This window comes from Poecilia reticulata, linkage group LG2, assembly GCF_000633615.1.
Source record: "Poecilia reticulata strain Guanapo linkage group LG2, Guppy_female_1.0+MT, whole genome shotgun sequence".
Lineage (NCBI taxonomy): Eukaryota > Metazoa > Chordata > Actinopteri > Cyprinodontiformes > Poeciliidae > Poecilia > Poecilia reticulata.
In genome coordinates this window covers 39,668,868-39,694,952 of record NC_024332.1, presented here as the reverse complement: position 1 = coordinate 39,694,952, position 26,085 = coordinate 39,668,868, and the positions used below count along the sequence as shown (strand labels likewise).

The window sequence follows — 26,085 nt, the reverse complement described above, 5'->3', positions numbered from 1 at the left end:
CAAAAACATTTTAAGATTTTATTCTCTGTTCAATGGAGGTAATGGAGAAATACAGCACACACTAAATCTTTAGGAGGTTAAAATATAATTTCTTTGTAAAAACAAAAGTTTCATCAATACAACATTCCAAGCAAAGATGTTTTTACATCCGTCATGCTACGTGTGCCGTCACTGCCATCTTACAAACACCCTGTTTTATGTAAACAATAATCTGTGCTTCTTCTGATTGGAGCTTCACATTTAGTTTCAGATGTGATCCTAATTAAAGGTGCACACCAGTTAGCAGCAAGAAAAGGAAGGAGCTTGCACAACTTTTTTTAGATAAATGTTTCTAACTTCAGTACTTGTATGCAGGTCTCGTTTTTTAAGGACTCATCTATTGAGTGGCCTCCAGAGGCAGTTGGATAAATGGAGTTTCCTTCATGACAAAAATAAGGGCTCTTTTGTCATCTCAATGCTCTCATCCAGATTATTTTTAACACGTGCAATATCACAGCCCCAAAAGCCCTTCATACCAGTGCAGCATGAGTTGTTGCAGGTGGATATTAACAAAGTTAAAGTCAAACGTGTAAAATAAATATGCTTGCTTTTAACACCTGCGCCAGAGTCACAGCTTGGGTTCAATGATTTCTTTAAATCCAGGTATAAACTTGATTGGAGTGTCTTGAGTCTCTCTCTAGAATAAAAAAAAGCTTTTGATCAGTCCTTTCAGCCTTATAAAAACTCATGAATCATGTTGGGCATTGGAACTTCAGTATTGACTAATCCATGTAGCGTTCACAATGCTCCCTCGTTTTTAGTTTGTGTTAGCTACCTTTGTCAGAATTTAAATTACACAAGAAAATAATGTGTCCCACGGCTCCATCGGTAGAAAATTTAATCGGTCTCTTTTTGCATTTTTTGCCAGCTACAGCGTTTCCTCCTCATCCTCAGCAGTTGCACTTATATTCAGTACAGGCAGGTTTTCCTTCAGTGAGATATCGTCCACTCTTTTTGGGCCGCTGTCCTCCAGCTCTTCGGGTAAGGAGGGATCAGAGTTTGTCATCACATAACCCGGAAGGGTGGCATGCACGTTGATGGAGGGCGCGCCCGTGCTTCGATAAGCTCGACTCGAAGCGAGGGTGGTGGAGCGCGTGGAAAGGCCTCCGCCGGCCAGGTGGGACTGACTGCTGGTGCTGTTGTTGTTGAGACCTACGACCACGGAGCCGTAACGGTAGCGACCGCAGACCACCGGGCCCTCCCACTCAAAGGCGAGGTTCCAGCGTGTCCACGTTTTCTTTATTTCTGTCTGAACCTGCAAGAAACCGAAAAATGTATATTTTAGGGGAATTTGACTTCTAATTCGACTTTATTTCACCTTTAAGGTGATATTTCACAGGAACACAGCAATGTTCTTAACCCATCTAACCCTGCTTTGGAGAAGTACATTGAGATTCTTCTCCAGAAACTCCAGAGGGATTAAAAGACTAAAGATGTTCAGGAGCAACTAGAGAATCCAAAACCTTACTGACGTGCATAAAACTGCAGAAATGTATCAGAATCAGCTTTACTGGTCAAGTTTGAGCCCATAAGCTTGGTTTCACAAACTCCCAATGTACAGATATTAAAATTCAACAGATGCACTTTAGAGGAGATAAAAAAGGAAAAAGAAAAAAATATCTAAATATGTGTATGCATGTTAAATTAAAGATGTTATGTAGGCCTGACAATGACTTTGTGAGCTTTATCTGGTTTTCTGTTGTGACTTAAGAGACATGTTAGGGAGTTGCACATAACTTTTGATTGTCTGTCAGATTCTCCAACACCTGCCTAAAATACATTGCTATATTTACAGTGGCACTGCTCAGGTTTTCAGGTGTTTGTTCTAGATATGTCAGCTTCTTGTGAAATAAAACTCTTAGAGGCTGATCTCTGGTCTGCATGTGGACCAAATTATATCCATATAAACATTCATTCACAGGGCTTAACTTTTTGGTCACAAAATGTGACAAGGAGTCATTTTTGCTACATGTTCACTTATTTGTATTGAAATATTTAATGTAAAGTTGTTCCACCAGTACTACTTTGAGTTCAGTAGTTTGAGAAATTAAGAATAAAGCCACTGCACTTATTTTTTTTTTCAATCATTTTGAATATTTTTAACATTGTGAAACAATTCAAGGACCAACCATTTTAACCCAAGATGAGGTTTATTAAATTAATTTTTTCTTGGTTTAAAATGATTGTTTTTATATTACTTTTTAGCTGAATGAAGAGTTTTCAGTAATAAGAAACAGATTAAACATTAAGAAAAAAAACATATAATTTTACTGAAACATGTCAAAATGGGTTTGTTGCTTTTGTAATTTGAGTAATTTAAGCCATTTTAGCAATCTATAAATCTATACTGCTATATTTATATTTGCTTTTAGCATTTTGTCTCCAATAGCTTCAGATACAGAAAAAATATCAACTCACCTCTCCGTTGCAATAGCAATAGATAATGGACACAAAGAAGCCCTGGGGGGGAAAAAAAAGCATATTGGTAACTCAGGGCAAAATTGATTACACTATAATTACAATCACATGTTCCATCCGAAGGCATCAGAGAAACGGAGAATGATGCCAAGAAAGGCCTAAAATTACCAGCTATTGTCCATTTTCTTCTCTTGGTACAACAAATAGAAGGAAGCCAGATTCAGATTTGTTCTTCCATGCTTCGCTGTGTGTTCATTCAAATCATAACAGCAACAAATTAAAAGTATGATCCCTGTGAAAATTTAAGTTGTTTCAAAAATCACATCACAGACATATGACCTTCTTCATGGAGCAAATAATCTAATATTGGGGAAAAATAAAAAATAAAAATGCACATAGTTAGACCAAAATACCTTTTCATGGTGAAGACAAGAAAGTATTTGGAAAAATTATTACAGCCAAACCTACAAATTTTAATTGCCAATATATACGATAGACCAACACGAAGTTGGTGTTTGGGGACACGTCTCTGAGATCTTAATCTCTTCCAGACTGAGAGACAGAAAAACCGGACTGATAAAATCTGTGAACATCCAATGTTTTGTTGATTTTCTTTTGAACTTTGATTGGGCCATTTTAACACACAACACATTCTATGGTAACTGTCTGTGTGATTGTGATGAAACTCGAAAGTGTATCATAATTTCCATATTTTCAGCTCCAATCATCGTCCACTCATCTATGACCAGCTTCCTCAACCCTGCTGCTCACCGTGTCCATTGGACTTTGTGGAGATTGCTTTGTGGAGATTTTTGACATGGAGTTTTGTCTACAACAGATTATTAGGGCCATGCTAAGAAAATGTAGAAATTATAAAAATAAAGCCATACAATTATTTGAATTGTGTCATACTATTGTGAGAATACAGTGAAAATATAATTTTACTGGTAATGACCTTATTCTCGTGATATGACTGTCATATTATTATTACCACTATATTCTCATAATTTCAACTTTATTCTTGCAATATTATGACTTGACTCTATTCTCGCACCACTTTATTCTCATTATTATTATTATTTTCTTAGTATGGCTCCGTCGTGATTGTCCAGGTACTCTGGTTTTATCCCCTTGCCTAAGAACATGCGTAATAATAGTAGTAATAATAATCTCATCCTATAACATGCACATATATCGTCTCCATTGCAACACTGACTAGGAAATAAGCAGCTATAGGCACCAAATGGAGCAGCATACAAAGCTTCACCCTCCATTTCTAAGTCTTTGTTTTTATAATCTTTATTGTAAGAACTCTCAATTTTCATTTAGACTTTAAGATGCTTTTGCACTTGTACCTTTTAGCCAATAAGCTTCATAAGCTGCAGGTCAGTGTGTTATTTGTCTCATCAGGTGGCAGACTAATTTTGATCTTTATTATACAACATCCATCCATTTTCTTGACACCCTTGTCCCTTAGTGGGTCGGGAGGGTTGCTGGTTCCCATCTCCAGCTAACTATTATACAACAAAATAGCATTTTTGTCTCAGAATACCATCACAAATGCAAGAATAGCGTCTACATCAAATTCACTTGGCAGTGTCACAAAAGCAGAAATCCCATCAACCTTCACTGATGTGATTTAATGGCTATGGAGAGTAAAAAGGTTCCATCCCTCTCAATTTATTTAATTTCTGTTTCCATCAGCGAGACCGCTGCACCTGCCATCTGTTACGTAAATTGTGGAATGATTATTCATGATTTATGCATTTCAAGTAAATGTAATAAAAGGGTAACCACTTTCATTAAGGACTCAAGGAAAAAATGTCCACTTTTTAAAACTTGGTTTATGAAAATTCTACCTACACAGTAACTACACACCTGCGTGAGTCATAATTTCTGCCGCAAAGCTTTATTTTCAGTTTCATGCCTCATCAATATGAAAGGATATTTTTATCTACTGCTGCTGCAGCGCAAAGATGATTCTTCAGCTCATCCATCTGACTATCTAACCCACTTTGGCCACTCTGAGCTAATGAATTATGACACCAATTAAATATGACAAACATACCTTTTTAAAACAAAAATCCTTGAATAACTGGAGTAACAAAAACAACCTGAGGTTTTTCAAAATGATTTTATTCATTAAGAGGTGAATAACATCCTAAGTAACCTAACCTTGTTAAATTATAAATATACATTATTTTCTGATTAACCACATTTTTGGACAACCGAGTTAAATTTCATTATCAGTACTGAATACTGATGACCTGCAGAATCAAGAAAGCAATTAAACAGACAATATAAAGTAGACTAAAAGGTCTCAAAAAACAATATGACTCCTTAAATTAAAATTCCCTCTAAACCTCAAAGCTGCTTGTGCCAACAAGCTTTTGTGATAACTGGTTATTGTTGTTTCATGTCATTTTTGACCCACTTTTGCAGAATAGTTTTAATTCACCTTTATTAGATTGATTGTTTTGAGCCAGTTTAAGATCATTTTACAACATCTCAATCTGATTTTTGTCTGAACTTTGACTAGGCCACTCTAAAATCTTTACTCTAAAACCTTTACTTGGTCCATAATCCAAGTATGTTTTAGCTTAAGGAGTTGCATTTGAAGAAATTCCTGCCAATGAGTAAAATTAGTGAAGGTCCTGAAGTGGCAAAGCAAACCCAAACCATGACACTGCCACCACCATGTCTTACTGTTGGTTAGTTTTAAGCCAGATTTAAAGGACGCACCTTCCAAAAAAAAAAACATCCACTTTTGTCTCGTCAGTCTACAGAATATTTCCCCTAAGTTCTTGGGCATCATAAACATGTATTCAAAAACGTTTTGTAGTTTTTCACTTACTGTCATCATTTTTCATGTTTCTTCCATTTGTGGAAAATAGATTTAATTGTACTGGAGTCCCAAAGCCTTAGAGATTACTTTGTTACCTATTCTTACTGATAAATGCCAGGATCTTTTTTTTTTTTTTTTTTTTAATCTCATAAGCTACTTTAGTTCCAAGCATAAACAACAGGGGAAATTACTTTTCACATGAACTTAAAAAAAAAAAAAAAGCCCTACAAGGTGGTATTTGCCTGATAATCTGCCACATCCAAGTATAACAAATGAGAAAAACTAGAAATCTGTAAAAGGGAGCAATATTTTTCCACAGCACTGTAACGTTATTGATGGTTAGAGGGGAAAGCAACTGCTTAAATCCATTTAAGAATGAAAAATGAACGTATCCACTGCAACTAATTTATCAACATCCTGTCAGAGGTATTTTTAATTAATCATCAGAAGAGATTCAGTGACACACATAGCATATCCAATGTTACATTGGGACTTTAAAATGTCACAAAGTGTGATGTTGCACATAAATAATTCCCCAAATATTCATTCTTTTGAAGAAATAAATGAATGTCAAGCCGACATCGGATGTGCTTTGGTGTGTAGGTGTTATTTTCTACCTGAAGCAGTGAATGAACTGGGTTTGTGGGGATTTTTGACTGTAGTGTTTGCAGCTAAAAATGCTTTTGTTGCAGATGGCTTTTGTGAATTCTGAACACTGCGAGCATTTCTCCATCACAAACTGCTCCCGAGTCAGGGCCACCCCAACCATGTCAAATGCAAAAATTGCACGTCATGCTTGGTCGAATTAATTTGCTGCCCATCAGTTTATAATGTTGGCTAGAATGAAGGTACACTATTTAAATCTGCTGAGGGACAAATTGAACTTTCCAATTGTGCAAAACAAACAATTTTAACGGTTTTTAATTCATCAACCTTTGATTAGTGCAACATGTTTTGACCAGATCTGAAACATGATTCTGCCCAGCTGCTCCAGTGTCCAAATATTAAATAACTAGACAAGTCTCGGGTAAATGTCACTTCATCACAAATTTACTCTTATGTCATTGTGTAACTAAAAAGAAACCAGGTTAAAGTCATTTCCCAGCTCAGGATTTAACCTTTGTTTTCAATGTTGGTCAGAATATTTTCTGTTAAACTGATGAACTCCTGGAGAACTGCAGTGGAAAAGCTTGTCATTATAAGTTACTCTTTCAAATAGGCTCATCGTTTCAGCAATAATAACATGCTTTAGTCCGAAATATTTTCTCTACACATGTAATTAAGTTTTTACTGCTCAAAAGAACGTGATAATGTGGCCTAAAATAAAGGCAGCACTGATTCTAACAGAATTGCTCATTCAACTTAGGGTGAGCTAAATTATGAAAGGGATTCAACCTCATTATCATGCTTCTTCCCTGCATATTAAATTGAAGTAATAGCTGACATTGACAATCACCCAGAGTAATTCATACAGGATAATTTTGGATTCCTCCCACTGCATGAAGTGGAAATGCAAAGATTACTAAAAACCAGGAACACCGCAGATCTCAGTGTGTGATCTTTGGTTATTTCTCTGCAGCTCCTTTCATAAAGATTGTCTGTCTTTTTGTGTGATCTTGCAAACAGTTAATAATCAAACACATTTCTCTTTGCCGTTTTCTGACAGAGCCATTGCTTTGTTCGCTTAATAAGCAGAAGGGATTCTATGATTATTAACAATCCACAGAGCATAAAAAGTCTCTACTGTGTGAAATGACAGGACGACTGAATGCTCTTGTCTATTTTCACAGGGGATTTTATATCCAAGTCATGCATTATCTGCAGTGCAGAAAATATTGTGTAGATGCTGGACTTTGTATGCCTGAATGGTTTTGTCAGCAAATACATTTGTGAAAATCAGCGATCCTAACTTTAAACATTATTCTATAACAACAAAAATATTCATACCCTTTGAACCTTTTCACATTTTGTGACAAATAAAATTATGCACCATGTTGTTTCCAAAAGTTACATTTTTGTCTCTTTTTCACATGGTTTCTGACTAATTTCATATCAACAAACTACTTTTGAGTAGTTTTTCACTCCGACTCATTTTCAGTCATGCTGAAAGGAAACAATAATCAGTTTCCTATCAGAAGTTGAAAAGTTTAATTTACCATCTTTGTAATCCAAACTCATCTGCTTGTGATTTCTTGCTGTAACAAAACCCTTCCCACCATGCTTAATCTGCAGAATCCACTGAATTATTGTAGAACTGCAAAGTAAATGTGACCAAGAGCAAAAATATTATTTATCACTTCCATTACATTCCATAGTATAGTAAAAAAAAAGTCGGAAGTATTAAATTGAGGAACAGCTGGAGATATTTTATTTCTGAGCCATTTTAATTGTGCTACAGTCTTATAAGTCTCTGAACTGGAAAGATCTAGGACACCTGCTGATTAACATCACAAACTAAGAAATAATTAAACAAATGGAGAAGTCTGATCTTGACATAATCAGAGTTCTGCAGAACAACATTATGCCTGCAGCATTGAACCACCTTTGTTCTGTGTATAATTGAGTCTTCACCGTGTACAACATCAGTGCAGCTACAGAACAAATGAAGCAGTCATCTGTTCCTGAATCCTCCACCTGGGAATATATATATATTATATAGACACTTGGTTCAGAAAACAAATAACCTACAGTAGAAACTAACTCCAGTGTCAGGGAAGTGAGAAAAAGTGTGAGTATTTATCTTTAGGTGTCACAGTAACAGAGAGGTCTCAAAAAGTGCAATCAGGAGTATTTTAAACAATAAAACAAAAAGCTAGGGACACGTAAAGTAAATTAAGTAGAGCGGTACGAGCTGATGCTGGTAAAAAAATAAAATAATAATACATCAGTGCAGGAAGCTCTGCTGGTGCACCGCTTCGTTCCGTGCCCTGATTTTACAAAGAAATGTTACCCAGGAGTTTTGTTTTTTGGGGATTTTTTCACCCCCTTTTGCTTATGTTGCATAACTGAAACGTAAGCAGAAAGTACCTGAAAGGAGTTGAAGAATAGCTCACAATACATGCGAATCTCCCAGCTTGGTCCTTCGAATGTGTGAGGCAGTCCGACGAAGATGATGTAGTGGATGCCAAACACCAGCACCAGCACAAAGGTGGACTTTGCCAATTTTCTGTAGAAGCAAAAACAATATATTTATAGTTGGAACCAGATGCTTAAACACACACACACGCACGCTCACACTTTTTCCTCTGCAACTTTTCCTTTTGTCAGCGAGTATAAACAAAATAATTTCTAGTTTTTAGGTATCGGAATCATGAGGTGTTATTTTAACTACTTCTGATATTTTAAAACCAGAAGTCAAGCATTTATATGATGGGAGTTAAAATATGGGCATTAAATGTATGTGGAGACACAGCTGGTACACAGCATTACTGGACATCTGTCAACAAAAATGTCACGTTTTCTTTAGCTGTTAGCAGAAAATCATAATAGTTAACAGAAATAGACTTGATAAGTAATTAATAAAGTGTTTGGTTTGGCATAATAAAGCCAAGTACTATGGAAACTTTAAGAACATGTAGGTGGAGAGTCTTTGGTACTTAGTTTGAATATTTGCTCTATTTTCAAGTTTTGATTAGTGCATGGTTTATAAAAATAAAAAAAAAACCTTAGAACTATGAACTCATTCATTTTCACATTTCGTTTTATTTCTAATCCCTGCTGACAGAAACCAACAACACAGAAATAAGAGAGACTGATTTACTCCCCTTTTCAATTGAAACAAATGAGCCTAGCAAGCAAACAAGGGTAACTCAAACAACCTGCCTCCCTCATGTGCATTAATATTCATCTCTCATCCTCAACACAGATTTCTTGAAACTTAGTTTGGCAAAGTCATTCTTCAAGCTTCCTGGTGCACTACCAGCTGTCACACTATGTTTGACCTAAAGGTTAAAAAATAAATACTGATTCCGATCTAAAACATCACAGAAGATAAAACGAGCACAGAGCTAGGTCATAAGTTTGTGAGGGACTGTGACGTCCCAATAAAATAGGATTGTTGCCTTTAAACCTGCAAAATGAGATAAAACCGTAATGCTCTGATGCTAGATGAGATGCTGCTATCTTCAAAGAATCAAACCAATAAAGTCTTTTTTTTCTCCCCATCATCCAGAATAGAAAAATATATTAGTGACATTAGTGGGAGTGCAGCAAGAGCAGCTAGTTAAATTTAAAATCTTCCTTTTGATAGACAGAAATGAAATGTTTGTTTGTTAAAGATTGTTATATGAAGGGATAAAAATATGAAAAAGGAAAGTAAATATGGTGCCTTTCAAGAATTGTATTGGATAAAAGTATAAACAGCTGTGATTGATGCAACAAGCAACTGAACATTATTATTATCACTCGGCTTTGATTTTACCTCTAAATGTGCCTGGTGAGTCTTTGGATTCATAAGCAGGGGTGAAAGTAAGGGGGTACGGCAGGGTACTGCGTACCCCTAAAAGATTTAGTGGGGGTATGCAGTACCCTCAAGAGAGGAGCGGCTGTCTGCTGTAAAAAAAAAATAAAATCAATGGATTCACTGTGCAGCCGTGAGTTCACCCACTAATCAGCCGTGACTGATTAGTTTTTCAAAAACGATCTAAAACACGACTTAATCAGTTAATAGCTCTTTTTTTCCTCATTTTATATAGTTTCTGAACTGTTCGTGCTTTGCTAGAGCAGCGGTGCAATATGTCGATCGCGGAAGGTTTTGAGTCGATCTCAGCATTAGGTGACAAACTGAACGCCGCCAGGACGCTGAGACCAGCACGTCCTCCTCTGGCTCCTTATCAAAACGTTCGTAACTTTATTAAAGAACAACAACAACAAAAAATCAACAAAACGTGCTCAAATTAATGACCCAACAACAATAATAATCTCAGTAATTATCGTTTCAACAAGGTGTTGCACAATTCTGTGCGTTTCGGTTCCATTACCAAAATAAYGAGCAGAGCAGGAGTTTAAAATTAACTAATCAACCACCGCTGTGGTTGATTAGTGGCTTATTAATAAATATCAAGCCTGCAAACCTAATATTGTAACGGACTGAATGTTATGTTTATAACAATCTCGGGTCGGCTTGTGGAGCGCAGGAGGTTGCCATAGCAACGGCTGTGCTTAAATGMCAGAGACAGAGAGTAAAAAGGTGCGAGTGGTTTAGAGTTGATCACCTGTTCAGGTTTTACCTTTTTTTACTTTTGCATTGGTGCATCACTGTAGTTTCTGAACGTTCAATAAACGACAAACTTGGACTAATTACCTCGTTCTTTGAGACTATATGTCATTTACAACAAACAAACACGGTAAATATGTTTCATTAAGTATTTAACAAACAAATGGCTTCTACCACGATAATTATGTGAAATTAAATTAATTGTCTAATATAAAAAAATGTTTGGTGCTTTGAGTTCAGAGTCTGAGAGGCTTTTCCTTTATATCAAAGAATTTTTTTGCCTCTTATTTAGTGGAAATATTGATGTTGATGAGATTTTCTCCAAAATAATAACCTTTTTCAATCTTTAAAGCTCCACTGTTGAAAATGAGGCTGCAGGAGCTGCAGGATCTTCAGAACAAACAGGTCATGATGCTGGGCTACTGATTATCCCTCTGTCTGGACACAGGATCAATAGAACCAGATTGAAGCTAAAATGAATGGTTATATGCCAGACATGGAAAACTGGGATGCACTCCATGCCATTAGATCAGAGTTTAGGTCTCATGGCATCTCAAGGTGTCAACATTGCAGCCAGTGGGCTGAGGGAAATACAGCTTTATCTTGTAGCAATTCAAGAGCTACCAGCTTTTATCGCTTCGCAAAAAAATCCATCAGCTCAGAAACTCCAAAGCACACAAAGACATGTGTGCTTTGGAGTTTCTGAGCTTTTTTTTCCACACACTTTTTTTTTTTTTGTCATAGTACCCCCAAGAATTTAAATCTACTTTCACCCCTGTTCATAAGTAACCTTTTGCCCATCAGTCACCACATCTTAATCCACTTTTATTACTCACAAATGATCCAACTGGTGACACATTAAAAAATACATGAAGTCTTTACATCTGAAGTTGTGGGTTTGATTTACAAGTACTTTTCCATTTGCTTGCCGAGCAGGTTTGACTATCGGTTACTTTTGCTTTAATCACTTCTTCTTTAGAAACAATGACATCTATTGCATTTGACATATTTGTATGTTCCCCGGTTCGTCGCCCCTGATCACAATCATTTATTCTGATAAATTGTCATCTCAGCTACATAAAATGTCTGCAGCATTCAAAGCGGGACTCCTCTTGGTTGATACGCTATAATTATTATGTTTTTATCCGACATGCTGACGCCAGCACCAGCAGGGGAGGGAAAATACAGATAATTACAGATGTGGGAATGCGCGTGTGTGTATCTGTATAGCTCACATAATGAGAGCTAGTTTCAACTTTCAACCACAAAGTCAAAATCAGCTTGACAAAACTTAATTCTGTGCCCTTACGTAAAGATGAAACAACTTCCTTCCTTGGGATCACTCAATAAAATTGACTGAACAATCTGATTGTTCAGTCAATAAAATTAGGCCAACTTGATTGTAACATCCATCTCAAATAGCACACCTCAAAGCAGAACATGCAATCTTCACACAGAAAGGCCCAGTAAAGATTCAAACAGGACTTTGCTGCAGCGCAATTAATGTTTTTTTCTTTCTTGCTTTAATCAGGTGGAAAATTTCTGACCAGCTATGTAATCTGAGTAAAGACAGAAAGTACAGATTTTTGAAGCATTTGAATTAGTTTGTTATAAATATTGTCAGGCATTCTTTGATTGGCAACACTGTTCCATGTAACTGAGGAACCTCTCACAAATGTGAGAGGTTTTACATAAATATCCTAAGAAATATGTATTTTTTTCTTCCTTGTGAAAATTACGGAAAGTTGCAGCAACTAGTAATATCCCCTTCCAGTCACAAGTATCAGATTATGGAAAAAAATAAATAAATAAAGTGCAGGTGTCTGTATTTTCAGTAGATCAGTGACATTTTTTAAATAGGATAAAAATCACTGCCTATTTTTGCAACTAAGAGTATAAGGGAAGACATTCAACAAAAGTCCCAAGGTCCGAAACAAACCCCAGAGAGCTGAATAAAGAACTAAAGGCCTCATGTATTCATGGTGTGAGATGATTTCCACTGAAACGTCACCCACCACCTTTGTCAGCTTATTTACATCTGTTTAGCTCTGTTCACCCAAAACAACTGCTCTCATTCACATGTTCAATTGCACTGAATAAGTGAGTTAGAAATCTTGACTAAAATTATTAACTGCTGTAAATGTGATGCAAAACAATTTTTTTTCACATCTACTGGTAAAATCACTCGTTTTTTTAAAAAAAAAGACATGTGATGAGATTTCTGTCTGTCTTTCCAGGGAAAAAATCTCGAGTAGACAGAATGTACTAAGATGTACCAAGTTTGTCTCTGTTGACATGGAGACTCCAGCAACAACAAAATTGGGGTACAAAAACAGACTAAGTTTCCATGTTTGGGGCAAATTTCATCAGTATGAAGTGATTATAGAAAAGCTTAACAGAGAGGAATACATAATTAATAAAGTGTCTGTCACAAAGAACCACTCAGTTTAGAAATGTTGCTGCTCTTTTCTGCACCGAGTGCAAACAGTTTTCTCCTTCAAAAAGAAAAAAGCATTCATTTACTCAAAGATGCAGATAATTTCAAAAAGTATAATTTTAGTTACAAATGCAGAGTGTCACTCACATTCATTCAGAAGACTAAGTATTAGGAACTAAAAGCTTTGATTGGAATATCCCTAGCATTAAGAGTTGGTTTCAAAAATCACATTATTTTGTTCATCTTATATAAAAAAAAAAAGTGGCATCTTCTGATACATGCCTCTGACAAGCTGATACCTCTTAGAAAAAAAAAAATCACATTTCCCTTTCTACAGGCTCAGTACATTTGTGCACGTCCTTACAGCGAATGTACAGATACATAACACAATGCAAGTTTTATAAGCACATTTTTGTCAATTTAATACAAACCTGTACTGCTTCCTGGTGTCGTATCTCCCTGCGTTTGTCTCTCGAATCTTGGTGGCCAGCACTCGCACGATGTTCACAAACAAAACAAAGTTGAGCTGAAAGGGGAGAAAAAAACATTTAAAACGTTTTGAATTGTGACGTAAATGTTAGGGACACAAACTAAGAAATAAGACAGTGATTAGATTTTTTTTTTTTTTTTGTTAGAGAAAATGTTCTAAAGATGTGATTATGTAAATCAAATGGAGGTCAGACAAACCTCCTCCTCTGTGAAGATTATACACAAGAACAACATCAAAGTTTTACTGAGATTCTACTTCATGCAGTACATGAAGGAGCTGTACCTCTAATAAACTCTTGTCATTTTAAAGGCTGCTAATCATACAGACTGATAAAGTGCAATTTCTACTCAGTTACTGCTCATTACCATCAGCATTATTTTAAGATCAATGAAACTGAAATAAAAGAAAAATGCAAATTCTTTCGCTTTGTGCAGACAAATGTGAATAACATAACATGACGAAGAATATAAAGCTTTACCTTTACGTTTGGGCTTCCAGTGACTAATCAGAACCATTTATTTTCCAATGTATAATGATTATACAACAAATGACTTAAAGAAATAGTTCTCATTTCAAAATGAAGTTGGTATCAGCAGACAACCTTTTTTTTGGGGGGGGGGGTTATGAGGAATTTATAATATGAAACTCAGTTATTTACATCAACTGATGTAAATAAGCATAGAAGAAAAAGCTCCAGTCCAACCTCTAGCATAGGAATATTGTTTTAGCTTGTACAATATGTTGAACATACAAGTCACAATTTCACGCATTATGAATTTATTGCATATCTACAAAACATGCATGAAGTAGTTGGATGAGGGTATGGGTTTACAACTCATTAAAAATCTGTCCAAAATGAGCTATTGATCTCTTCTGATCAGAAAATATCTTCAAAGGAGAGATTTGTGAGTTGTCCTGCTGAAACGAAAACCTTTGACTCTCCCTCAGATGGAAGAGCGATAAATCCATGTGGCAAAGAGGAATGTGTTGGAGGCAAGAAACTTCCTACATACATTTGTTTGTTCTTCATCAACATAAACATTATATAGGAAGCCATGCTAATCCAGTCAACAGCTCAGTCACAGCTTCCCAATTAGAAGAACCTACATTGAGGTTTTCCTTTTGAAGCTTTGTGCCACGCTAATTAACCATGTGTGCTGAGAGAATTGAATTCAAAGTGGTTATTTAACTTTCATCTTTATAAAAATTTTTTTAAGTATCATCATAGAATAGGGCCAAATACTCTGTTTGGCAGCTTGCAGGCTCAGCTGTCGGTCACCAGCTCAAAACGTTCTTTAATAAAAAAAAAAAAGAGTGGCAGTTCAGTCCCCAGCTGTTTCACATGTTCAAGTGTCCATGGGCAAGACAATAAACCTCAAAGATAATGTGCAAATACAGTCGACACACAAAGAAGGGATGAAAGCTTGTGTGTGCGAGAATGAATTAATGGTAAACTGTATAAAATGTGCTATAAAAGAGCAGTTGGTTTATCAAAGAGACAGACATCCACACTGTGGCCAATTTGCAATCCCCAAAGAATTCAGCATGTAGGTTTCGGAACAGTGGGAGGAAACGGGAGCACCAAGAGAAAATGGATTCATGCACGAGGGACAAAATGCACTACTTGGAATAAAAACTGGTCACTTGTTTGAAGCAAAAATCTGCTTTTCTGTGATGGTGCTTACAGCTACACTACGATGTTATCCATGGCCCTTTCACCCAGTTTTAATACACTTTGGTGGTTGCTAATAAGAAATTTCCTGTGTCAATGAGCAAAGATTACTGGAGCAGATTTCTAATGATTATAGTAAGATGTAGCCCATTTCCAGCATGTCCGCTCTCTTACCGAGTCTTCAGGGTGAAAAAAATTAATAAAAATCAGTTAAATCAAGCAGGACATGCTAATAAAAAGCAGCAGCTGATTAGAATCAACAGGAGATTTTTAGTTGCAAATTGATGGAAACGTAATTATATAAGGATGTATAAAGTGGCCTTCACAGTAGGATAATGCATGAGGAAACATACTTTATAATCTCTTGCACACCCTTTATATGTGTATCAACATTTATTGGAAATAAAAAAAATTCTTAAAAGGAAAAAGAAAAAAATACGTTTTGAAAAATTCTCCAAATAACAGAAAAAGCAGAATGAGCCAATCTTTCTAATTACCGATTTTCCCAAATTTCTTTGCTCTTGTTTTTTTAGAAAAACCACAGACGGAGACAGCTCGTCTTGGGGTTAATTGTTTCATAACCACAAATGTAGCTCATCACACCTTTAAGTACTGGACATTATTTAGGTTATTCAATCAGAGATTTCAGAAAAATGCTTCTTTAGATATGTGGACTGTGGATGCTGACATTAGCGTTGGGGACGTATGTGCTTCCATACCATGTTTTGCATTAAGATGTTGTTTTAGGCTTCAATATCTTCAGTGACACGCCAACTCCTTTTAGCACAACTTGCACAAAACAATAGTCTTTTCCAAAGTCCCATCTTGATGTCGTTAGTAGGTGTCGAATGTGCATCAGATTTATAGATGTACCAGAAACGCAATTAAAAGGTTCCAGTTCTGGACATTTGTATATAAAAAAAAAAAAATTATTAATTACATTTAAAATTTAGAACGTGTTAATTGCTGAAAAGGTTAGTACCAGAATTGTGGGAGACAATATTATTTAAAACCTCAAACATATTAAGAGAAAATTTGGACAAAAATGTTGTATTTTCTCAAGGGACTTCAGGGAGAACCTGTGGACGAGGGCAAAATGACAAATTTGAGATTGATTCCTTTGATTTCTTGAAGCGCTTCAAGAATTGTCATCTATAAAATAATCAAGTTACAATTATAAGAGATCACCTTTGTCTAGTTCTACAATACTGACCTTCACTTTAAATGCCACTTTAAACTTTGAAGGGCAACAAAAAGATCACATGTTACCATTTTAGGGAGTGTCAGTGACTGGTTTGGGCTTCTGTGAGGATATATGACTGAATGGTTGAATTTTTTTCTGATCAGAGAAATCAATATTTCAAATTTTAACCTTTGTGGAAGGTATGTTGCAGGCTAACAAATCCATCTCCTCTCCTTTTTATCTTCCCTTTTACATACAAAACTGACAAACGTATGCCTTTTCAAAAATGAATGCTGTTCACATTTACCCCAATTGCTGTCAAGATGGGAACCTGGTAAATCCATTTGACGTTACCAGCACTCAACTCCCAGCACCTGAATGATGAAATAAAAACAAAACAATTAGACTGTGAAATAACTTTGATGTAAAGGTTAAAATTATATTTTGTTTTGGTTACATACTATGAAAAAGTTAATCAGAAAGGTGTACCAGATATAAATCCACTGGACCTGACAATACAGTGTCTGCAACACATGTTGACATGATTGACAAAAATGTGCAAATACCATTATAATCAATTCCTCATTTATATCAGCAGCATTATTTCACAGAGACAAATTTAGAAACGTGCAACCTTTCGGTTTATTCAGCGGGGAGAGAAAATGTTTAATCAGATTCATCCCTCACAATTTTATCCATCCATCCATACATGCTTTTCCTTGCAGGGACCCAGGGAAGCTGGTGCTCATCTCCAGCAGTCTTTGGGGGAGAGACAAGGATCACCCAAGGTAGGTTGACATTACACCGCAGGGCAATGCAGAGAGACGCAGGGCAAACAAACATATTCACTCACTCCTAGGGGCAAGTTAGATAGACCAGCTAAAGCAACACTTTTCTTAACTGCAATTTGAATTTATACTTACTTTTTACACTTGATTTTCCTGGGAAATCTTGAAACTGTTTTATAAATCCATGCCTTTTTTAATTACCAAGGGTAAACATGTGACATTGGAGAGATGTTAGGTCATAAAATATATTTTGCGATTATGCACAAGGAAGATTGTCTGGTTGTTTGGGGACATGCCAAACCTTCTCTATCCAATAAATTCAATACAAACATGCTGAGTTAACTGAAACAAAACAATCTGCTCTGTTGTGAGTAAACAGACCAAAGAAATGTCGAGACATGAATTTTTGGCCACAAACGTTTCAGTTTGGTCTGCTGTAAAGCAAAAGGCACAAATGTGATTAGCACTTCATGCCGACTAATTAGTACAGCAGAGGATCTCTGATTTGGAGGGCTTTTCACTTTCTCGACTGCATACAGATAAGAGTACATTGCATAATCAACTGTTTAAAATCTCAAGAAATTATAGACAAACATTTGGTGGCCTTGGCTCAAAGAGTGTGCCCAAATCAATAGGAAAAAATATGGTTCAACAGACCAACTCAATCTTTTTCCAGGGGATACATCTGTCCTCAGACCTAAATCTTACAGAGAACCAAAGAGAAGCAATCAAAAGAGAGAGCACAGGGCAGGATTATCTAAAGCAGAAATGCCCAAATCCAGTTCTCTAGAGCTACTATCCTACAACATTTAAATGCAACCCTGTAGCGACTCACCTGGTCCTCTCATTGGCATTCAGCTCTGCCAATAAGCTACTAATYAGACCTACTAATGTTGAGGAATATAATTATGTTAATAGTTAAAAGTTGTGTTAATTCACATTAAGATATGTTTCACTGAAAAGAAATGTGTTATGTTGTGCTGGTTCAACACCAAATAAGGTGTTGTACGAGACATTCCTGGCAGGCAAGGGACTCAGCCAGAGTCTMTGTTTGGACAGATAAGAACTAACAATCTGACTAATGGTCCTCTGAGGGAGCAGATTTAACTTCCACGAGGTCAGCCAGAATTCTCGGAACTTCCAACACACACTCAATGTAAAACAGAGCCAGAAGCAAGATTCAGAACTCCATTGGTCAGACGGTTTCCAATACACAATAGCAGACTGAAAACGGTATAAATGCTCGAAGCCAGAAGCAAAAGAAGAGACATTTTGGATTCTGAGACGATGAAAATGAGATGATGAAAAGGTAATATGTGATTCCGCAGATGTGCATTAAATGTCTTCCTGGTTGTCAGTGAGCCGGAGAGAATGGAGTTTTGTGTATCGTCCCTTAATTCATGAGTTTAGCGCCTTTGAATTCCTCCATACTAATCAGCCATTCATTTGATTCAGGTGTGCTGGAAAAGGGACGCTTCAAAAAGTTGCAGCATAGTAGTTCCTGGACAGTAGATGGCGGTAATGCACATCAATATGTCGCTAGCAACCACCATAAAAAAAGAAGAAGAAAAAATTGTTCCTGGAGATTGGCCTTGAAATGAATGGTCGATATCTTTCCATATCAGAGGTTGCATTAACCAAATCTTGACCGTCTTTACCTAGTTTTTGAAAACAGTGAAGGAAAAATCAAAAGGCCATCTGCCACTTTGACTGAGTACAATTCACACCCCTGACCACTAGGGGCAGCTGCACAAACATTTTCAACTTCATGCACAGAATACAGGTAACTAAAATCAAAAGAATAATTGACATGAGAGCATCTGAGCATCTTCTCAGACCTGGACACCATGGTTAATGCTTTCCACTATTTGGGAGGTTAAGACCAACATCACAGTCCCCATAGAAAGTCATCTGTTGGAGGCAAAACACTCATGACAACTGCCTCTGCAGACACTTGATTGCGCACAAGGAGATGCACCATTGAGACCCGTAATGACCAGGAGGAAGTTATGAGATAATACACAAGGTGAATTGTTCATATTTTATTTACTGGGACCACATTAACATTTTTATTAATGTGGGAAATAAAGTTACATTCATCTGATTGATGTGCGATGGTACAATGGTTTTCCTCTTCAGCTTTTTTGGGTTAATTATTAATCAGAATGAGTAAAAGTTAAATATGACACATTGGCTTTCATGATCAATTAAAGGTTGATTTTTCTTTCTGAACTTTGTGTGTGTGTTGTGTGCGTGTGTGTGTTAATGCAATCAAATATTTAATTTCAATGGAAGACTTCATGTACATCTTTACCAGTGAGTGTCAGTAAGCAGGTGGGTAGCTTTGTACTGAAGTGGTGCCTTATATCAGATCCAAACTCAACTTTACAGTATTTTCTTTTTCCTTTCTAAAGTATTTCATTTCTTTTTGACAGAAATTTCTTTCAGATTCTTGATTTTTTTTTTGTTTGTTCATTTCAATGAAGAGAAAAGGAACGGTCTTTGAGAAGCACTCACATCGCCAAAGCAGAATAATTTCTCCCCAGTAAATAACAATAGGAAGGATGCTCTTTTCATCAACTGTAGCTCACAACATGCGATGGGAGAAGTACTAAGATTTAACTTCATCTTTCCACAGCAATTATTTCCAGTGCCTCCACCTGTTGCATTGTGTGTCTACTTTTGTTCATAACGGTGTTGCATATTAAATTAAGCGAGTATAATTGGATTTCACGGGTGACTCAAATGTCACATGAATTAGACTGTAATTGTGCTGTCGCCTTTTCTCTCTTTCATACATGCTAATCAATACATGTTGCATTGATTACAATTAATTGTTCAATCTTTTCACTTTTCATTTTGACAGACAAAAATATGCAAATAACGTCAAAATAAATACTCATGCAATTTGTGTGTGTGCACCTTGCGTCTGCCAGCGTTGCCCTGACGATCGCCCAGATTGCGACAAACACAGCAGGAACACCTGAAAGTACAAAACAAGATGTGACTCAGTGGATTTATTTTTTTAACTCGATGCAACTCCCAGCTCAGATTTCATATTGCATTTCCTTCATGTCACAAGAAAACAGATACAAGGTGTACTAGAATGCTGCGGAGACAGAAAGGCTGTATATGTAATAACACATAATGATGCTATGCTGACATATAATTATTACACACTCAGCCAACGTGACAAACGTGCTTCCTATCCAGCAGCTCCGACGCGAGTCACATTTCAGCAGAAACAGCAATTTCCACACTTTTACTACCCATCAAAGCACATGGATGCCGCAGGATCTCATGTATATTGTGTCTGTAAAGAAGTTCCCAGGCTTCATAGTTGTATGATATATAAAATTACCAAGTGTAGTCACTTCTTTGCTGTAAAATAACTCAGTGCTGCTGTAGTGGAGGAACTTAAACAGGCATAACTTCCTAACTAAATTCACAAAGGCAACATTTTTTGTTTAAGACTTGAACCATAATTCTTTGTGTAACTAAGACTTATTGTTTATTTCACCAACAGTTTCTTCTCATGCTCCACACAGATGAAAATGTCTAGTTACAAGTTCATTTTAGGACAGATTTTACTTTAATTTTCAAGGGCCTCTATTCAAGCTCTGTCCTAAATAATTACTACAGCCAGATACTTTAACTCAAGCATTGACATGATTAAGCCACATTTTGCTTATAGTTCCAAGGATCAGATATAAAAAATCAGAGGAAAGCTGAACTTGAACCATGTAAAGAGCTTCCTTTCTTTTTATATTATCTTGGACTTTAATCAATCTATCTTTTTAGGATAATTTTTTAATATGCATGCAATTGTTTATAATTATTTCCATCATTTGATACACTCGTTGTCTTTTTAAAATGTCTAATTTTAATAACGTTTAAGTATATATTCTCTTTGTGAAGCGCTTTGGGATTTTTATCAGGGATTTGATCAGTATTTAGTGACTAAACCCTGAATCAAAATCAAAACATACACAAACAAGGTCACTGTCTTGACCTTGTTTGTGTATGTTTTGATTTATTTCATTGTTATTCGCACTCTTTTCTTCTACACTAGCATGTTTTCTGTCTGTGTAAATCTCATTTACTCTTTTTATATGGCAATCTTTTGTCTCTTCTCATTTTTTGGAGCACTTCAATTTCAGATGGGCTTATGTTGTACAAAATAATTTTTCTGAAGGACCAAACTGCTTTTTTCCTTTTTGTTTCAAAAGTTCCAAATAACAAAATTAGGTCATGAATATTGAGACCTGTCCTGCAGAACTGGATGAGTAATTTCATCTTTAGTTCAAGGATTTTTTTTTGTATCACAAGCCTGACTCACTATTTGCATGTGTCTCTCACTCCGTTATGCTGGGAGTCTAAAGTTTCCAGATCAGAGATCGAGACTGTGAATGCACCACCTCTTAACCAATCAATGCTCGGAAATTTTGCTTATAGTGCTTCCAGGTCTCTCTTATTTCCTCTTCTTCTGAGGATTAAATGTTTATTTTATTATTTTGCAAGTGTACAAATGTCATTGACAGCTTCACCTGGTTTTAGTAAATTACATAATCTTTTAAAAGTATAACATGTCTTTCAAAGATGTAATTTGCTTTTAAAAATGGGAAAATCAGTGGTTCTTCTTGTGCTGCAACTATTTTCACTCTCTTGCTGGGGATTTAAAAGACTGGTATTAATCAATAATGCATATCCACGTTCATGCACACTGATGTGATGTGCTGTGATGGATCAATAAGTATGAGGGTTCCATGTCTTTCTCTAGTACAATTTAGCATGAAGTGGAGAGGTCTATTGTCAGATCCCCGCTGCAGATTAGAGATGTTGGAGACGAGTCAGAATCAGCAGGATTGAGCTTTAGGAAATCTGAATCTGACCAGATAACTGTAATTACTGCAGCTCTCCTTTTGGCTTTTCAAATTGAACCATTCATTATTAGAAAATGGGGAGAAAAAATTGTGCCTAATTGGGTGGATGATGAGATAAAGCTGGGAAGTGTTATCAGCTTTACACACGAGGAAATCATCACAAAATGATCAGCAAAAAAAAAAACAACAAATGTGAAATAAGATGATACAGAAGTCGGTGCTAAAAGCTACATACATCTGCTGCTTTGTTTTTAACTATATTATCAGATTGCTCATGTAGATTTGATAATACATTTAAAGCACGCTTAACATAGTTGACTTTTGGATGAACTTCAAACAAATTAGGAAATAAATCACATCAAACTGAATTTAGGGTTTACGGAACTGTTTACAAAATTATAGATGCAGTTGTTCCATAAATCATTTAAATTATTCTAAAAACAAAAAGAAGTCTGAGGTAAAGTGTGATCAGTTACCATAAATTTAGGCTATAAAGCAAAATTTAACATATCTATTCACTTACACTGTCATCACTAACGCTGTTTATTCAGCGGAAACTACTTTAGCTGTGTAATCAAAAGTCCAAACAGCAGATGTGATAAGAATTTCTGAAGCAAATCCTCCTCCATTATCTTCATAAGAAACCCGTCTAAACATTAACACCGTTTTTAAATTAAACTTTAATGGACTGACAAGTGGTTCCCCCCATTTGTCGGCATCTATTCTGTTAGCTGCAGACATCCGAATTAAATGCTTTATTTTATCTATCGCTCCAGCTAGAGAAATTAGGTCAGAAGGGCTTACTAGCACTGAGAACAGAAGCAAATGGAGAGACACAATTTGATCTTATCGATTCGTATATAAGTGTTTCCGAAGTTTTTAAGTGTCACTGACCATTCAATAGACACTTGCAGGTGTTCTGAAATTTTCTTTTGCACGTAGAAACTATTGAGGTCCAAAAGCACATGAAAGTAAAGAACCACTGTTGGTTTTTTAGAGTAGATTTTTATGCTGGCAGGGAAATCTTTCACACATTTTCCTAATAAAATATCTTCCTCGGTTAGAATATGCTTTGCCTGAAGCTCCTTTCATCATGTCAGCAAAACTGCTAGCTATATGCTGGAAAAAAAACACAATGTCTTTGCCATAGGCTTTCACTGAGAAAACAGCTTGAAGTGTCATTTTCTTTAAAGAAATGATTTCCGGCCTATAAGTGAGGCACATGCATTTGAGAATAAGAAGCAATAATTCAAAGGCACTTCTGGGAGAATGAGTTGTTGTAAGACTATTGGTGTCATGCAGCAATGTTTTTAGAAAGTGTCATCTGAAGTGGTGCTGATGAGAAAGGCAGGTACAGCTCTAGAGGAAGGTGGATGATGAAATTAATAGGTTTTAGTTAACAAAACTGCAGGGCTGCCGAGGCAACAAAATGTCCAAGAAACAACCAGACTAATAACGATAACTCTATAATAATTAACTCAGAGCAAAACTCTAAAAGAGAAAATCCAAGATATGTGTAAATATGCATAGAAAAGTAGGAATAAGCTCTCACTAAATAGTGCATTTATTAAATTGAGCTGTTGTAAATCATATGTAATTTGTACCAGTCTTATTAGTTGAAAATATATTCTTACCTAATGACATGCTTCAAAGAAAGGAATCTGATGAATATAGTATAAAAATGAATGAGAATAAAATCATTAAAAGGGACCTAATATGAAAATTTTTGTTGAATTATATGCTTCCATTTTGGTCTTGACTGCTTCTAAAAACAACTCAAAAACAAAAAAAGAAAAAAAAAATTTAACAATAAATTAATTTTTTTTTTTGTTGTGAAAGAAAATACCGGTTTCAAAAATGTAATGTCACAAAAAGCAGGCGCTGCCCCTCACCTAGTAACCTCAGCATAGCCCAGCCCGTTACCTAGCAACCCAGCAAAACCCAGCTCGTTACCTAGCAACCCAGAAAAACCCAGCCCGTTACCTAGCAACCGAAGCAGAGCTCCTGTTTGATCAGCTGGTTTTAGTTCTGAATGTGCTGCACAATAATTCATTCTCTAACTCATTCCAAACAGAATATAAAATGAATGTTCAGAGGATTTTCAGCTGATTGAAAAATTTTATTTTTGTTTGTTTTTGGGTCTCTTTCAAAATATAAACGCCATGTATATTCATGTTATAAAATGAAATACCTGATTGTAATGTTTTACTTTGGTCCATTATCAGATTGTGGTGTCGCCTTTCTCTGGACATCCTTTGGATAGGATCAGAGTCCCGATCAATTCAGTTGATTCCCTCACAATCTAAATATCTTTAACAACCTCTACAGTGAAAGAGAGGCTAATTTGGCTGCTGCAGCTTCCTTTGACCACACTGTTTAAATTTTACACTATTTAAAGCAAAGTGCTACGTTTTTAAAGCAAGAGGAAAACCTTTTTGTATGTTTTTTATTTTCAGATCATCCTGTTTATTACAAAGTTCCCATACAGCTACTCATGCTGCTTGGTTCTCTTTTTATTTATATTCTGTTGATAATATTGTGACTTGTTGAGGATTTGTGATCTTTATTGTCAAAGTTTTATTTTGACAACATACATTTATGACTACCTTTAAGTTCTCAATATCAGTCTGCTTATGATCCATTTGTAAAGCCTTGTTTAACAAATTAAAATCTTAACGACCACCAAGCATCAGAGAGCAGAGTTTTAGGCAACTTCTTTCTTCTGCTATTTTCTTAGTCATGATATATATGTAGTTGTTACGGCCAGTGGCCTTTTCTGTGTTTATTTGGGGTTTTTTTGCAGTGGCTAATCAGACTGACTCCACTTGGAAGTGGATGCAGCCCTGTCTTCCTGTGCCACTCCCAGAGGCCTACAGCAATTGGCTAACCAATTGCCAGCTCCACCAATCCCTGAAGAGGCCTCCCCTTTAAAAACCAAGGACTTCCAGGGAGAAGGCGTGGCTGATTCTTTGTTCAGACAGCTCGCTGCTTTGTTGGGTGTTTGGKTGACTGCTGTAAACTTATTTTATTAGCTCTGATAGTTTTTGTTAGCTTTTGCTAGCTCTTGCTAACTCGTCTTGTCCCTGTGGGGGATCTTTGCATCTCTGTTAGAGATTTGTAGTTTGTTTTTGTTTAACCTGTACTGAAAGTCCATTTTTGTTTGGTTAAGATCTTTGATTTACAACTCTGATTGTTTTGTGGATTTTTGTTTTATTTAGTACATTTTGTTGTAAGTCCCTACATTTTTACCTTTTTATTTTTTGTCAAAACCCAAACAATAAACCTGTAAATTGTTAAACCTTACCACCTAGGTTTCTTTAATGTTACTGCCCTTTCCCCTGGCCGAGCCGGGTCGTAACAGTAGTACTCATACAATACAAGTTGAAGCTAGCAGAAAAAAAAGAGAACAGGACTGATTAATACAAACCATAATAATTTTCCACAAAGAAAAAGACAACTAAATTGAGAAATCTATGATAATAAAGAAACAAAGCTGAAACCAAATGAAATAAAACGTTAAACTACTAACGGAATAAAATGTGCAAATATTTAACCGGTCCACACATCATTTTGGAAGCTATTAAATGTTATTAAATTACTTTCAAATAACTTGAATGGATCAAAACATTTGACAATGTTGATTCTGCAAATGGGATGCAATCAGTCAGTGTGCACCAAAACAAATTTGAACTGACAACAAAAAACAACATAAAAGGCAACGATTTAATATAAAATTGTCTATCTTAATGCACGTCTCTTGCTTATTTCCAGAATTAAAAAAACATTGGATCAGACAGGCCATGTTAAAATGAGTTGTTAAAGCCCAACTCGGTTTCCCAATTGTCTTTTTCTCTACTGAACTTTTTCCATTCAATTATAGAGAAATCCAACAACTTRGATAATGTCAGAGCAGGAAGCTCTATAAGATATTAGCAGGCTATTCAGGTCCCCTGGCACAAATGTACCATCAGAGCCTTCTTCTACTTTGATTTTCATCTAAAATGTGCCGTTTCTTCTCCTATCTTCAGTAAGAGTCATTTTATCTCATTAAGACACAACTTGAACTTACTTTAAGCTTCTCTGTTTCATGAGGAAGACCTAAAAACATCTTCTTT

The 26,085-nt window shown here is 36.0% G+C and overlaps 1 protein-coding gene across 2 annotated transcripts in view; it reads right to left on the bottom strand.

Annotated features, from left to right (window-relative positions):
- Nucleotides 1-336: 336 nt before the first annotated feature.
- pth2ra (parathyroid hormone 2 receptor a) overlaps nt 337-26,085 on the bottom strand; it is a 49,672-nt gene continuing 23,923 nt past the window's right edge. For both annotated transcript variants that reach the window (XM_008402500.2, XM_008402507.2), the window contains 6 exons: nt 20,010-20,070; nt 16,607-16,673; nt 13,386-13,480; nt 8,330-8,468; nt 2,458-2,499; nt 337-1,294 (listed from right to left, as the gene is read on the bottom strand). In XM_008402500.2, coding sequence (XP_008400722.1) covers nt 908-1,294; nt 2,458-2,499; nt 8,330-8,468; nt 13,386-13,480; nt 16,607-16,673; nt 20,010-20,070 — 791 coding nt within the window. In that variant the 3' untranslated portion in view covers nt 337-907. The remainder of the gene's footprint in view (nt 1,295-2,457; nt 2,500-8,329; nt 8,469-13,385; nt 13,481-16,606; nt 16,674-20,009; nt 20,071-26,085) is intronic.